This window comes from Suricata suricatta, chromosome 1, assembly GCF_006229205.1.
Source record: "Suricata suricatta isolate VVHF042 chromosome 1, meerkat_22Aug2017_6uvM2_HiC, whole genome shotgun sequence".
In the NCBI taxonomy this organism is placed as follows: domain Eukaryota; kingdom Metazoa; phylum Chordata; class Mammalia; order Carnivora; family Herpestidae; genus Suricata; species Suricata suricatta.
This window is the reverse complement of record NC_043700.1, coordinates 191,967,021-191,981,816: the sequence shown is the minus strand read 5'-3', so window position 1 is coordinate 191,981,816 and position 14,796 is coordinate 191,967,021. Positions and strand designations below refer to the sequence as shown.

The window sequence follows — 14,796 nt, the reverse complement described above, 5'->3', positions numbered from 1 at the left end:
GGGGCCCCAGTGCCACGGGCTGCAAGGCTGGGGTGGGCTCCACAGAGCGACCCCGTCTGCCTCCAGCGCCAGGGGCCAACGCAGACCCCCTGAAAACGACACGAAAAGGGCCCATCCTGCTCAGAGCACGGAGACTCCTGAGGCACGGCCCGGACGGGGTGGGGGGGGGTGGTTCACAGGACCACAGGACAGAAGCGCGGGGAGCCGCTCTCTCCTGCCTTCCCTCAGAGGCCCCACCGACCTAGAGCGGAGGGCCCTTCTCGGGGGGCCACACACCTGTCCTGACACGCGTCTCCCGGCTCCCCAGTCGGAGGCCTGCAGGACCTCGGTGCCCGAGCGGGACAAGGCCTCCAGGCACTGCTGCATCCAGCTCCCCGATGGCACGTCCTGCGCGGTGGTGGTCAGGGCGGGGCTGTCCATCAAGGAGGTCCTGGCTGGGCTCTGTGAGCGACATGGCATCAACGGGGCGGCGGTGGACCTCTTCCTGGTGGGCGGGGACAAGGTAGGGGCCCTTCCCAAGGTGGGTGTGGGGGGCTACCGGGGAGGGGTGGAGTCGGGGTGGGGGGGCCTGCCCTGGGGGTGGGGCAGGGGAAGTGGGGGCCAGCGGCTCTGTCTGTCCTGCTGACCGAAGCTGCCCAGGCCCCCGGGTGACCACCCTGCCACTGGCGGCCTCGGCCTGACGCGGCCTGTGCACAGTGCACCCTCCTGCCCGCTCTCACTCGGGTCTCTGTTCTGTCCACGTGTTGCAAAGCCTCTGGTGCTGCATCAAGACAGCAGCATCTTGGAGTCTCGGGACCTACGGCTGGAAAAGCGGACTTTGTTTCGGTACGAAAAATGCCAGTGTTGTTCCATGGGGTCCCCAGGGCCACACGCCTGCCTCTGGGGCGTCCCTGCCAGGTACCCGCTCTGTGGGCTGGGGGGGTGGCGGCGGCTGCACAGAGCCCCCAGGAGCCCGCCGATGGTCCCCCTGGGGGCAGGGGGAGCTGGCCCTGGCCGAGAGGGGCCCAGGCCTTGCCGGGTGCGGCAGCCCCCTCGAGACTCCAGAGACGCCACTGCCTGCCCGTGCCGAAGGTGCTCCCTGGCCCTGGCCTGCCACTGAGCCGCTGAACCCCACGGTGCACGGGTCGCCTGTGGGCGCACTTTGTTCTGTCCTTGAGAAGGAGCATCTGAGTGTACGTTTGCAGCAAATACGCTCACGGTCCTCCCCCTCCAACCAGGCTGGATCTGGTTCCGATCAACCGGTCAGTGGGACTCAAGGCCAAGCCCACGAAGCCCGTCACCGAAGTTCTGCGGCCCGTGGTGGCCAAGTACGGCCTGCACCTGAGTGAGCTGGTGGCCAGGCTGGTGAGTGGCCTGGGGGGCTTGTGGCTGTGCTCCCCACGCGGCACACTCCGCGGCTGCTCGCTGGTGTGAGCTGTGGGCCGGGGGGCGGGCCTGGCGCTCCCCACCTGGGTGTGTGGGATGGGGGGACACGCCGAGGCCCTGGGGGGCAGGTGTCCTATGGGCTGAAATGCCCCTTGTTTATTTACACCCCTGTCATCCCCGCGGGCTCCAGGTGGTAGCTGAGATGTGGTCTTGGCCCAGAGACACCAAAACGAGGACCAAACCACTAAATAGTCCTGGAGTGTCCCTGCCATGTGCAGAGCTGACCAGCTGGCAGGGAGCCGGGGCCCGGGTACGGCCCGCTCGCCCCGCAGCTGCCCGGCTTCGGCCGAGGGCCTCAGGCACGCCCTCTTCTTTCTGTCTCCTGAGTCCCGTGTGCGCTCGCAGATGTAAATCTTTCTGAGCAGGGCCCCTGGGGTGCAAGGTGAGTGAGTGAGGGAGGCCGCACGCGGGGCAGAGAAGCCAGAGTGGGCCAGGCAGGGTCCCTTCTCCCTGTGACCGGGCGGCGTCTGTGGGGATGTCCCGGGGCAGGAAGGAAGCCCGCACGACTGCGACCTGGTCTGTGCGAGATGGCCGACGTGCGCCAGCGCGCCCTCCTCGCCCAGCACGGAGCTCGGTGGCTAGCGATTCAGGGTCCGCCCTGTGCTCTTCCTTCAGAAAATGAACTTTACCAGAGCGATCTGCGATTTCAAGTATTTTGAGGATTTTCATCGTCTCTGAATCGGGCCCCAGATTGTTCAAGAGCTTTGAGATGAACGAGGGGCCGCGTTAAGTGTTCACAGGCGGCCTGAGGGCGGCCCGAAGCCCGTCCCCGGCTCACCCGGGAGGGCTGCTGACCCTGAGCCCGGGCTTCGCTGCTCTCTGCCTCAGTTTCCCTTTCTGTAGAGGGGGGTTGGTCTGGGGCTTGTCACTGGGGGAGCTGCTTCTGGCTGCCGAGACTCTTGCTGGGGAGAGCGGGTCAGCTGCCTCGGGGCTCCGGCCACGGGGGATTCTTGTGGTGGGTTGTGACAGAGGGGGCGTCTTCAGTGAGTGGGGCCCACGCGGGCAGGGAACGCGGAGACAGGGCAGACCCGTTGGCCGTCAGCCCATTTCCTCGTGTCTGGTGCCAGTCGCTCCGGCTTGGCATCCGGCCGCCTTCACTGTTCTCTCGACTGAGGGAATTGCAAAGTGCAAGTTCAGGCTCCGTTCTTTGCATGGCGGCGTGGCCTGGCCAGCGACGTGGCCTCCCCGAGGAGAGAAGGGCAGGCCCTGCGGCCGCAGTGAGGGTGCCGCCCCGGGGCCTTGGGTGGCCCTGTGCGCTGTCGCCTCTGCCCGCTTGTCTGCAACTCGTCACTCACCCTCCAACCGCGTCCGAGGCTCAGGGAGGTTTTCAGGCTCACCTTGTCCAGGCAAGGAGCAGTGTGCAGAGGCCACGCCATGTTTCAAATGTCGGGTCTGTGGACCGAGGCGTCTGCAGGGTTTGCCAAGCGCCTCCCCACCCCGTCCCGGTCTGGTTCCACGAGGCATAGGCCAGCAGCCCTGTGCACGCACATCCCTCAGGCCGCCAGCCTCTCCGTAGGCTGCCACTGCTCGGACCTCGTTACCCATGTCAGCAGCGCGTGGCCGGCCCCAGGAAGGTCCCCTGCGTGTTGGCTGGGCACCTGCGGAGCGCCCTGAGGCAGCCCTGCTGAGGTGATAGGCCCTGGGGACACCTGGCACGTGAGCGCAGCAAGCCCGGCACGGCCCTCCTGTCAGCCACCGGACCGCACGCCACCGCTCCAGAAAGTTCCGACCCAGGTGAGTTACCTCATGCACCATCTCTGCTTCTAGAGTGGAGAGAAGGAGCCGCTGGACCTCGGCGCCCCCATATCCAGTCTGGACGGGCAGCGGGTCATCTTGGAGGAGAAGGACCCCTCCAGAGGGAGAGGTAAGTGAGGCCCTGAGGCTGCCCCGGGCCCTCCACTGCCTGCTGGGGTCCCCTTCACTCTGCCTCCCGAGAGCCCCCAGCCCTGCTACCCAGTCCTCATCTAGGGCCTCCCAGGGCCTGGCAGTCCCCTGCTGTGGCAGGGTCCAGCCCCAGCCTGGTCCAGCCCTGACCGTGGGCACGAGGGCCTCCCTCCGGGAGCCACGAACGTGGCCTCCCAGCGGTAAGAAGGGGCAACAGGCCTGCTGGGACCCCCACAGGATTGCTCCGAGACTCCACTGTGCCCCATGTCTAGGCCTTTGGCCAGAGAGCGCTCCCCTCTGGGAAGCCTCAAGGTCCCATGCACGAGGGACGCAGGCCAGGGTCCCCACAGCCGGGCGCCCAGCCTCGGGGTCAGCAGTCTGCCTCAGGGGCCCGTGCTGTCCTCAGGACACCCAGGGGAGGACAGTAGGAAGCATGCCTCCCGGAGAGGGCTTTCTGGAACTGTCTGCTGAGTCCCCGGGTGAAGAGATGCTTTGCAAGGAGCTACTGGGTGTGACGTAGGGCCGCGGCTTCCTTTTCCTGGCTGCTGCCCGGCAAGGGTACACTCTGCTCTGCACTGCAGCTGGGCTCACATGTCTCTGTCCCCTCGGGGGGCCGCTCGTCCTCCTGCTCCTCTTCCCCCTTGGTGCGGAGAAGAGATCGTCCCGGCCCCGCCTCTATTCTAGAGAATGCTGTGTGCTCCTTCGGGGGCCTGGTGGCTGGGGGGGGGGTGACAGTGACGCTACAGGCAGGTGCCGAGCCGCTCACGGGCCGGAGCGCTGCGGCTCCTCTACGACTTGGGGCAACGGCCATATTTGAAAACACATCATAAACGTGAGAATCGTCTGCTTTCTAGAGAATTTTCCTACCAAACAGTACCCGAAATGAGCTTTTATTCATCACGTCCAAAAAGTGCCCATAACTGCAGGGTGGAGACACCGCGCCCCCCGCCGCGCCCCTGCCCCAGACGCAGACGCAGTGGGTGGGAGCGGCCGTCTCTCGTCCCTTGTTCTGAGCCAGCGGTTCGGCCTGTATGTGCTTCTTAAATGAGAGGCCTCTAACAGCTTTGGGCTTCTCAGCCTTCCCTCAAAACCGTGTGCCGTGATCCTCCTCAGCCGTCCGGGTGGGTTTACGCGTCATCGTAGTTCTCGTTGTGTTCAGTACCCACAGGCAAACAGAACGTGGCAGCAAATTCCAGCTCCAGAAACCACTCGGCTACGGTAATCCCCTCTGCCCTCGCCCGCCCGGTCTCCTCGCCCCGGGTTGGCGCGGCTCGGGCCGGGCCCCTCATGCCCCTCTGCCTGTCGCCCATGGCGCCCGCCAGCTCTCTGCTCGGGCCGGCCCCGACCTGCTCCCCTGCAGGGGCCCGACTCCCCCAACCCTGGGCTGCTGGCTCTCCATTGCCCCGTGTCGGGGGTGGGGTGTTTCTGTCATCGTCGTCACTGCGACCGCTTTCTCCGCAAGGCACGTAAAGCATGTGTCGACGCGATGTGTCAGGGGTCCTCTGTCTCTAACTGACGGGCTGTGTGTGCTCTGACTTTCCTCCTAATGCAGGGAGAGGAGAGGACGCTAGGCAAGTCTAATTCTATTAAAATAAAAGGAGAAAATGGAAAAAATGCTAGGGATCCCCGGCTTTCAAAGAGAGAAGAATCTATTGCAAAGATTGGGAAAAAAAAATATCAGAAAATTAATTTGGACGAAGCAGAGGGTATGTGTGCTTTTTAAAACTTCCGCGTTTTCTAGTGAATGCAATGTCAGTTTTCCAGGGCAACCGTTAGAACCTTCTCTGAGTCAGTGACGTCAGAAGGGCGGTGTCCCGGCCACACTGAGAAGACCCCTCACCCCTGCGTCAGGCCGTGGCCCCCGGTGTAACGCTTCTCACCTTTCAGGCTGAGCGTCGGGCCCCTAGGAGCCAGGGACGGCCCTCGAGGGGCGCAGCACGAGAGCCCGTGCGGGGGAAGGGACAGCGGGGAGGGCCCTGGGCTCGCTGACCTTGCTGGTCAGAGGCCCTGAGGAAGCCTGAGGGGCCGGACGCCCTGCACGCCCTGGGCCTGCAGGGGAGAGAAGAAGGGTGGCCCACGGGGCCAAGGAGAGGTGATCTGTTATGGAAACTTCTTTTTCTTCTGAAAGCTTGTAACAGCAGAATCCAATCTAACGGCTGTTACAGTGGCCGGAAGTTTGACCCGGGGAGCGCATCCTAGTCAGTGGGCTCACAGCTAGCCTCCCCCGGAAGGCCCGCCTGAGCCTCCCCGCCCCCTCCAGCCTTCGCGGACACAGGCCCGCTCACTGCTCGCTGCCGAGCCTCATTAAGACTTTGGATCTTAAACTCCTGGTCGTTATGCAAAAGTTCAGAGTGTACCTTAGATGCTGGAGAGAGCTCAGTCTTAGACTCCGTCTACCTTGAACGGTGAACCCCAGCGTTGGCGGGTGCTCGGCCCAGGTAAGAGGGCCGGGGCCTGGGAGGAGGCAGCGAGGAGGCTGGAGGCGAAGGGCTGGCTGGCGGCGGACCCCCGAGGGCGGGAGACCGACCACCTTCGGCCAGAGGTGGGGACCCCTCGAGGCCGGGCTTTCGCACGCTGCCCTCCCGGAGGTCGCGGCTGGCTCGTGCTCCCCAGAACCGTCGGGGGGGCGGGGCCTCCGAGGGTGGTCAGCGCAAGGGCAGCAGACCCACTGCCAAAGCGCCCTCCCACCGCTGTCCCACAGGGACTTTGGTCTGTTTGGGTCTGGACTTGACACGACTTAGTTCTCGGGGAGGGGCTTCCCCGCAGTTCTGAGGGTGCGGCAGCGCCCGGTCGGCCCGCAGCCTGCCGTTCAGGGCAGTGGGACGGCCCACGACCAGAGCCTTCCCAACGGTGAACTTTTTGCTGTGCATGTTTGGCTCTGAGCCTCTCTAAACCTTGGTCACTGTGGGTTTTTTTTTTTTCCCCAATAGAGTTTTTTGAGCTCATTTCCAAAGCTCAGAGCAACAGAGCAGACGACCAGCGTGGGCTGCTGAGGAAGGAGGACCTGGTGCTCCCTGAGTTTCTGCGTCTGCCTCCCGGCCCCATGGAGCTGGCCCTCCCCTCGCCGACGGCGGCCAAGGGCCTCGGCAGGAGAAGCCTGACCAACAATGGCAAGGAGAAGGCTCCCCGGGCCCAGGAGCCGTGGGGGCCTGTCCCGGACTGCCTCGAGAGCCCAGGGACGAGCCCCAGCTCGGCCGACAGCCCGCCCTTCAGTTCCCCCCAGACCCCCGTGCCCCACGTGCAGGAAGCCGAGGCCGGGGGCGTCCAGACCATGGAGGGCGAGCACGTGGCCGACCTGACGCTCACGGGGGAGGGGGACATCAGCAGCCCCAACAGCACTTTATTGCCGCCCAGCCCCACCCCGCAGGACTCGGCCGGACCTCCGAGACCAGGTACCTCCAGGTTTGACCCCCCCGCACACCCCTGACCATCCGCAGCCCTGCCGTCCGCCCACTGTCATCCACGTGGTCCCCAATAAAGCAGAAGCAGCTCTGGTAGGCCACCCTCCGCCCACAGCCTCTACCTGGCGAGGCGGCCCCGCGTGGCCTCTGTGGTCGCAGTCACCGTGGGCCACCTCTGCCTTTTCTAAAAGGAGGGTGTGTGCGTGTGGCCAGGACGCATCACGGAGGGGCTCAGGTGAGCGGGTGGGGCTGTGCGACGCCTCAGGAGGGAGGGGCTCCAGGTGAGCGGGCGGGCCGTGCGACGCCCCAGGAAGGGTGGCGCGTCTGAGTGGTGGCCGCCTGGACAGACGAGGCGCTCCCCCACGGCCTCCCCCTTGCTCCGGGCCGCTCCTGCCTCCGGGCAAGGCCTGGGGAGTCTCTGAAAACGTACGTGCTCTTCTTAAAATGTGGATGGCCAGCATTTCTAGCGTTTTAGTCTCGAGACTGAAAACCAAATAGGAATTGTCTTGAGCAACTGGTCAAGCCCCGTGTGACTTGGAAGAGCATCCGGGTCCCCCATAGGGGGCGCTGCGCATGCTCACCTGACTCCGTGAGCCTGCGGGTGTGTCTGGCCCCGGGGGCCGGGGGCTCGGAAGGCCTGGGGTTCCCAGGCCTGGAACGGGCACAGGTGTTCAGACGGACGCCCGAACAGCGGGTGCGGAGGGGAGTGGCGCGGGGAAGCCATGCGTGCACGGTGTGAGCCGGGGCTCCTGGCCTTCGGGGGTGGCTCTGCCCCACTCGGAATCCATGTCACGACGTGTGTGTGTGTGTGTGTGTGTGTGTGTGTGTGTGTGCGCGCGCGCGCACGTCACCGGCCCCCGGCACCTGTCCCGCCTCCCTGTGCTGTAGACTAGGAACCTTTACAGTGGACACCGTGGTAGGGCGCCTGGCTGTCCTTTCTCCTCCTCGTGCTCCGTGATGCGCGGCCATGGGCTGTGGTCTGCTGTTGGGGGTGACATGAAGGCCGACCTTTGCTCGGGCCCCTGGCCGATGGCCGTCCGGCTTGGACCGCAGGATCTGGGGCCGGGCACGCACTGGTCGCTGTGCGTTCTGTAGATACGTTCGTGTTGGGGTGCTCTGGAGGACGTGTGCCACGTGGGCAGGCTCCCCGCACGGCCTGCGCACGGACGCCGACCAGGAGAGGCCTGGCCCTTCCCCACGTCGCGCCTTTGCACGTCTGCACCGCGGCTGACTTTCCTTTTCTGCTCTTCGCTCCAAGCCTGTCCTTCCAGGAGTAATAAATCGTGTCATCAGACTGGTTTAAAGCTCTCTTTTTTTCCTTCTGAAAATTTCTCTCCACTTTCAATGGGTTTGCCTTAGCATATCGGCTTATAAAGATGTAAGTGCCACTCACTCAAGAGATACTGTGTACAGACGCAGCTGTTTGGCAGGGAGCACTGAGGGAGGCAGGGCGGGGTTCGCGCTCAGAGGCCGCACCGCTGTGTCTGGCTCACACGGTTCACCCCACTGGGGGCTGTTTTCCCACAGATCGACCGTCAGCTCGGGCAGCGAGCCCAGGCCAGGGGCCCTCCGTTCCCTGGACATGGCCGCCGGGGCTGTTGCACCCGCCCTGTCCAGCCAGGCCTTCCCGGCCTCCTGGCTCTTGGCTCTGTGAGAGGGAGGGGCTCTGGCCGCAGGGAGGCGGGCCGCCAGGGGTGATGACGGGTCTGTGACCACCGTGTCTTCCTGGAGCCCAGGAGCCTCCTCCTGTGGGACACGTGCTAAGCCAGTGGCCTTGCGGGGGCTCTTGGTGCCGGAGGACCGCTGGCCCAGGGTAAGCCCTGTGTCGGGTGCCTCCCCGTCACCTGAAAGGAAACGCACCCCCGAGGCTCCTCCATCGAGCGAGTGAAGAGCATCTTTCACGAAGCGCTGACTTTTCTCAGGGCTCAGAGGACCGGCTTCACCCAAAGTCACTCTCACGGATTCTGACAGTTGCCGTGAAGTGTCCCTGAGCACTGCAGTGGCCGCTGGGGTCTGCGTGGGGAGAAGCAGTGTGCTGGGGTCCCTGCCGGCCACGCGCCCCCACGGAAGGGGGGTGAGCTCTGAGGACCGCGCGGCCCATCCCCCCAGCCTGCTATCCCCTGCGCCTGTGCGCAGAGGCTGTCAGAGGCTGTGTGGCCCCAGCAGTGAGTCCCTGCAAAGCACCCCCACCCCCACCATACGCCCAGCCCGACGGTGAGTCCTGTGGCTGCTCTGACCCTGATTCCCAAAGACACCCTGGAGATCGTGGGCGCCCTCGGGCAGTTCCCATCCTGCGGAGGCCCAGTGTGGAGGGCTGTGTGCCCTCGGGTCCCAGCAGGAGTCAGATTCCGAGCGTGGGCCCTGCGTGGCCGTGCACAGGCTGGTGCTGGTCTCTGCCCTGGTGGGAGAAGTGACCCACATCCGCACACACACGTAGGGTGTGGGGACGCGCCCCCAGGGCACCTGCTTCCTCATGGGAAGAACAGGCCCATTGACGTGACTCTGGTGACTCTGGCGAGGGCGTCAGAGCCAGTAGGGGAGGTGTCAGTGCTGCCTGGCACCCCCAGCATCCCCAGCCCCGGCCTCCCACCACACGTGGGTGCTGCTGGACCCGTGGCCGGGGTCTGCTCATGAGGACAGGGTCAGTGGCCGGGAACCCCAGGGAACAGGGCTTGACCACGCAGGATTTGGAAGAGTCTTTTGCGAGGGGACATCTGGACTGGGAGAAATCTCTCCCTCTCTACCCCTCTGTCTGAGTGATGCGGGAGGGCCCCACGCCCCCACCCCTCACCCAGGGACCCGGCAGTCACCAGAGGAGCCTGGGTTTCCTCCTCGCTGCCGTCTGGCCGTGCTGGCAGTGGAGGTGTGGGTCAGGGTCCTGGTTGAGCCCCTCCCGGGCCTTAGCAACTATGGGGCCCCTTGGTGACCACAGGGGCACAGCCAGTAGGGCTACGCACCCCCTCCTCCAGAAGGGGGCCTTGTACGGTCATTGGAGCCTGGAGCCCGGGGGCTCTGGTGTGACGGGTTCATCAGAGGCCTTGTGCACTTGCCAGGGGCCACAGCCTTGACCTTGATGATGAAGGTAGACACAACTCTTGATGTGGCTGCTGGCCTGGGAGCCTGACTGCATGCAGCTGCTCAGTGGTCAGCCCCCACCCCTCCCCCCTCCCTCCCCCCTCCCTACCCCCCGCCACAACCCATGTGTCCCACCTGCTCCGTCCCAGGTGACGCAGAAAGCCTGTCTTACTCCGGCTGGGTCCACGGTAGCCACACAGAGGCCTCCTGGGATGGTCCCAGGGCCCCGCCTCCTGTCCGCCCCCAGCCCTCCTCACCTGTGCACTCACCCTTTCTGATGCTCTCTCTAGCAGAAGCCTGTCCCTTCTTTCCGGGGGGCCGAGGGATCCCCCACACCGAGCACGCCTGCCTCCCAGGGGCAGACACCCCGTCCTCCCCAGTACAAACCGTGGTGTGCACGGAGGTGACTGGCTTTGTCAGGGACACGTCACCGCTGGGGGCCTGCCTCCAATCCCAGGCCACGTGTCGGAGGGAGCCCTCTGCCAGGGGCCTCGCCGGAACCCCCCTTGCTAGGGGAGCCTGTTCCGGTGCCCTGGCCCCGCCCTGGCCCGTGTGGCCCCGAACAGGCCACCCAGCCCCCTCCCCACAGCCCCAGCGGCTGTGACAGGTCCCTCCTCCTGGCTGCTGAGGTGGAGACGCCCTGGGGCCCCGAGGCCCAGCCCTGCTCCGGGACCTGCCTTTTCTGTGCGTCCCTCCACCGTGCCTGCGTTCCTCTGCTCCACCTGACCTCTGGGTCTCAGTGGGAATGACAGGCCGCCTGGGGCCTGGATCCTGAAGGAGCGCTTGGAGGTGGCTGAGCAGTCCAGCCAGGCCCCTGGCCGTGTGGCCCCAGTTCTCCCTGAAGACGCCCCTCCCCCACCGTGTGCTGCCCCGTGCAGGCGCTCAGTACAGACCTGCCGAATGAAGAACTTGAATCCCCGAGCCCCTGCCCCCTGCCGTGTCACACAGTCCAGTGGGCCTGGGGACCCAGGTATCGTGGGCTGGAACCAGGGCTTTGGCTGGGGACCCAGGCGTCCTCTGTGAAAGTGGGCGGAGCAGGGAACCCAGGGCCTGGAAGGGCTGGGGGCCAAGGTCCCTCCCCTGAATTTTCCAGTTCAGCGGTGTCCACGCCTCCATGTGCCATAGGGGCTTCTGGGGGGCAGCTTCACAGGTGATCCAGAGCACGGGAGCCAGAAGTCCCAGTGAAGTCTCTGGAGGACAGAGAGGGTCCCTCTGGGTCAGGAAGGGCCACGGGACAGGCCGCTGGGCCTGGATCCTGAAGGAGCGCTTGGAGTTGGCCAAGCAGTCCAGCCAGGCCCCTGGACCTGGCCCCTGCGTGCAGCCCTGTGCCAAGCTGTCCTCAAGAGGAGGGGCCCAGCTCTGCGATCATGGTGTCCTGACTCGGAGCCTCAAGGACCAGAGCAGACCTGGCCCTGCTGGCACGGAGAACACTAGTGGACAGTGAAGGGCGGCCCAGGGATGGATGGATGGCCGCAGACGGGCCGTGGAGGGCGGGACGGCTCCCAGGGAGGGTCCCACATTGCAGCGGGGCTGCAGCAGGGCCGTGCTCGGGGGCAAGGTCCCGGTGCCCTAGGTAGAGGAGGGCTCAGCAGAGCAGCCCGAGTGAGCAAGAGACAAGCTTCTGGGTGTTTGAGGGACAAGGGACAGAGGACCTTAATGAGCCTCGCCAGGACCGGACCTCACGCACAGAGCAGAACCAGGCTCCCTTTGGAAATGGGAACCCTGCGGGTCCCCACAGCACCGCTGGGAAGCCAGCCACACGGGGCCAGGTCCTGCCACCGAATCACAGGCCCGCCACTGCCCCCCCCTCAGGACAGCAGGTCCCAGCAGGGCTGGAAAGGCCTGGACTGCGGCCACCCTCCCTGTGACACTCGTGTCCTTGGCCCGTGGGCCGACCCACTCTCCTGTCTCCAGAGCCACTCACTCCTTCCTCCATCCTGAGCCCACTGAGTAGCCCAGGAGTTCGGGGACCCATGGCCAAGACCTGACGGCCCCCCGCTGCTCTCTGTCTTCCCAGGGGTCTATGTGGGGCTGGACAGGGGAAGGCTGGGGTCCTGAGCCTGTGTGGGGCCACAGGCCCGTTCATGCTGCAGACAGATGCCCAAAACGGGGGCAGATGATTAAGGGGGACAGATCCCTGCCTCTCTATGTGCCCCAAGTCCCAGGAGAAGATGAACCCTGCTTCATCACCCCTGGGCCCTGCAGCCTGGTGTTGGGGCCACGGGAACCCAGAGATGAGCAGGAGGAGGCGGAGACCCCAGCAAGCCCCAGCGGGGTGTCTGGGAACACCTAAAGGACTGTGCCACGTGGACCTTGGACCTCCGGCTTTTCTGAACTCTACACCCCCACTGTTCCGTCACCACTGGGCCTGCCCCAACAGGACAGGCCGCCCTCTGTGGGTGTGGGTCACCCATGCGGGCCAGGCGCCTGGTGCTGATCTGCGTGGAGGCCGGGGTGAAAGGCCCTCCTTCTGCCTCCTTGACTCGTTACTGAGAGGTCGGGCTGGAAGCCCTCACAGGGGAGGCGCGCCTCTGCCTGCAGGCCCGGACCCGCCCTGGGAGGCTGTGGGAGGCGTCCCCAGAGGTGTGGATTGCAGTGGGGTCGGGTGACTCTGGGGGCCATGGGAACAGGGAGGGAACTGTTGCCCTCCACCAGCAAGGCTGGGGAAACTGCTCCACTGCGGGCCGGGGCTTGGAGCCTAGGGCTCCCCCTGCCCCCCGTAGGCACCTGAGGGTCCAAGGTCACCCCTGCAGGTAGGACAGGACTCCTGCCCACCCCGGCCGGACCAGGGCCCTGGAGTGCAGCCTGCAGAAGTAGCCCTCGGGATACTACCAGGTCCCCCCCGAGAGGGAGTCAGGGAGTGCGGTGAAGAGATTGAGGCTGCGCATGTCCATGGCCACCCCAAGCTGGTCCCCGGGGGCTCCATCCAGACTGCTGCCCTCCAGGGGCTCTGCTGGGAGACGTGACCCCCAGAGTCTGGAAGCTTCCAAGGTGATCAGGCAGCCCAGGGCTGGGTGGGGAGAGGTGACAGGGGTGCCCAGGACCTGGGGGAGAGGCTGGGAAGGACTCAAGAGTTTTCGAGGGTGAAGACGTGTTCCCTGGACCACAGTCCGGAGGACAACCAGGTGGCCGGAGGGGAGGGCTGGGGCGGGGGTGGCTGGGCGCCAGGCCTGTGCCCCCGCCTGCGGAGCAGCCCCACGGTGAGGCCCGCAGGTGAAGGCCTGGAGCAGCTGGCTAGGGGCCTTCCCTGAGGACCCAGCCCACCCGGAACAGCCCCCGCCGTGCTCCGTCCGCCCCACCAGCCCCAGGAGAGCGCCCCCCTCCGAGTCCCCTGGCATGGCCAAAGGCCGCAGCCCTCCCCCACCTCCCTGAGGCCCCCCTACCAGCCTGAGGGTGACCCTGAGAAAGCCCCAGCAGGAGGGATCAGGGGCCACACTGGCTCAGGCCAGGGTGGCTTGGGGACCTCCGCGGGTGGCTGGCTTCTGTTCCCGAGCCTCAGTTGGGACATGGGGAGGCCACAGAGTGTCTGAGGGGCACAGGTGAACGGACCCAGGGCGCCCCCTTGCTGTCCCCCTGCACCAGCCTCTTGTGACCACGCCCACTCCCCCGAGGCTGGGCCCTCGGCACCGTGTGGTGTGTCTGCTGAGAGTCCCCACTGTTCTGGTGGCAGGGGCGCCTGCGAGGCCCGGGGCTCGCTCACTGAGCCAGAGGTCGAGGTTGGTGCCCTGCAGATGGCTGTGTTGCGGGCAGACCTTCCGGGCACAGGTTCCCTGTGCTCGTTCGAGGAGGGCTGGGTGCGGTCTGTAGCCGGTGACAGTCTCTCTCTTCTCCCCGCTACAGGGGGTGGAGCCAGAGACAGCCGGGGCCTCCCCGTCAATGCCATCATCCACGTGGACCGCGTCGCCAGCCTGGCACCTGGACCGGGCAGCAGCGTCCCAAGGGTGCGGACAGCCCCCCAGAGGTCACGGGCTGGGGGACCCCTGACCTCGGACCTCCTGAGCCCGAGCCCCATCCCAGGCAGGCCCGCCAAGCCCAAGGCCAGCCCACACCACGCGACCTTCGTCTGAGGCTGCCCCAAGCCCTGGCCGCATCTGAGCTGCCCCGCCTGGACACGCGTGTGCAGGCCTGTGATCGGGAGCCAGCCCAGGGGACGGCAGAGGGGCCCGGCCTCGGATGCTCGCCACAGCGGCCTCCACGGTGTCCTGGGACCCTGTCCCCTGCTGCCCCTCAGCCTCCAGCCTTCCCTCAATAAATCAACTTTGGGGACCCCCGAGTGTCAGCCTGATGCTGGGTGCCGGGGTCACAGACCCTGCCCTCAGGAAGCCCTCGCCTCGGGGGCATGTCAGGCCAAGGGGCGCGGAGAAAATGGCTCTTGGTGCTGAGGTCAAGGTGGGCAAAGAGAATGAAGCCAACCTAACAGGCCCCAAGGCCATGGTGTCCCAGAGGGTGAGAGAGAGTGACCCTTCTGGGTCAAGGTCCTGGGTCACGTCTGCTTTGTGCTGTGCCCTGCAGGTCAGCGCGGGGCTCCTTCTGGGGGTGCCGCCAAAGGCGGGGCGGGGCTCAGCCTGGGAGACCCACTGGCTGTGGGGCACGGGGACTCTGCAGGGGGCCTCGCCCCAGCCCGGTGCCTGTCCCACTCCTCGGAGAGTGGGCTGGCGGGGCGTCTGCCAAGGGAAACCTGACCACCCAGGAGGCCGGGGTGCTGCCGGCCCGAGGCCGTGGTGAGTTTGGTTAGAGCATGGCGTTGGGGGGGGGGGGGAGGCGGCCAGGGGACAGGGCCACCATGTGCTGTTAGCTGTAGAGACAGCTATGGCCCAGGTTGCCTCGGTGGAACCCCAACATGGAGCAGATGAGGGGCCCCACACCCCTCCCTCCAGAGTTGCTGGGAGGGGCCCAACCCGCAAGTACTCAGCAAGCCACTGAGGTAGTTCTGGATGCCTCTAGGGGTCAGCCCCCAGCGAGCAGTGCTCTGGGGCAGGCCTTGGGAAGTGTCAGCAGGGAGAGCGGGCCC

General features: G+C 65.9%; 2 protein-coding genes across 7 annotated transcripts in view; both read left to right on the top strand.

Moving 5' to 3' along the window:
* RGS12 (regulator of G protein signaling 12) overlaps positions 1–14,049 on the top strand; it is an 82,845-nt gene extending 68,796 nt beyond the window's left edge. For 4 of the 6 annotated variants that reach the window (XM_029949214.1, XM_029949206.1, XM_029949235.1 and 1 more), the window contains 8 exons: positions 308–502; positions 752–825; positions 1,218–1,344; positions 3,193–3,289; positions 4,469–4,527; positions 4,862–5,015; positions 6,240–6,701; positions 13,626–14,049. In XM_029949214.1, coding sequence (XP_029805074.1) covers positions 308–502; positions 752–825; positions 1,218–1,344; positions 3,193–3,289; positions 4,469–4,527; positions 4,862–5,015; positions 6,240–6,701; positions 13,626–13,852 — 1,395 coding nt within the window. In that variant the 3' untranslated portion in view covers positions 13,853–14,049. Of the gene's footprint in view, positions 1–307; positions 503–751; positions 826–1,217; positions 1,345–1,555; positions 1,808–3,192; positions 3,290–4,468; positions 4,528–4,861; positions 5,016–6,239; positions 6,702–13,625 lie in introns of those variants that run through there. The other 2 variants (XM_029949226.1, XM_029949219.1) reach the window with 2 other exon arrangements.
* Positions 1–14,796, top strand: part of ACOX3 (acyl-CoA oxidase 3, pristanoyl) — a 922,607-nt gene that overhangs the window by 315,830 nt on the left and 591,981 nt on the right. The gene's annotated exons all lie outside the window — the stretch shown is intronic.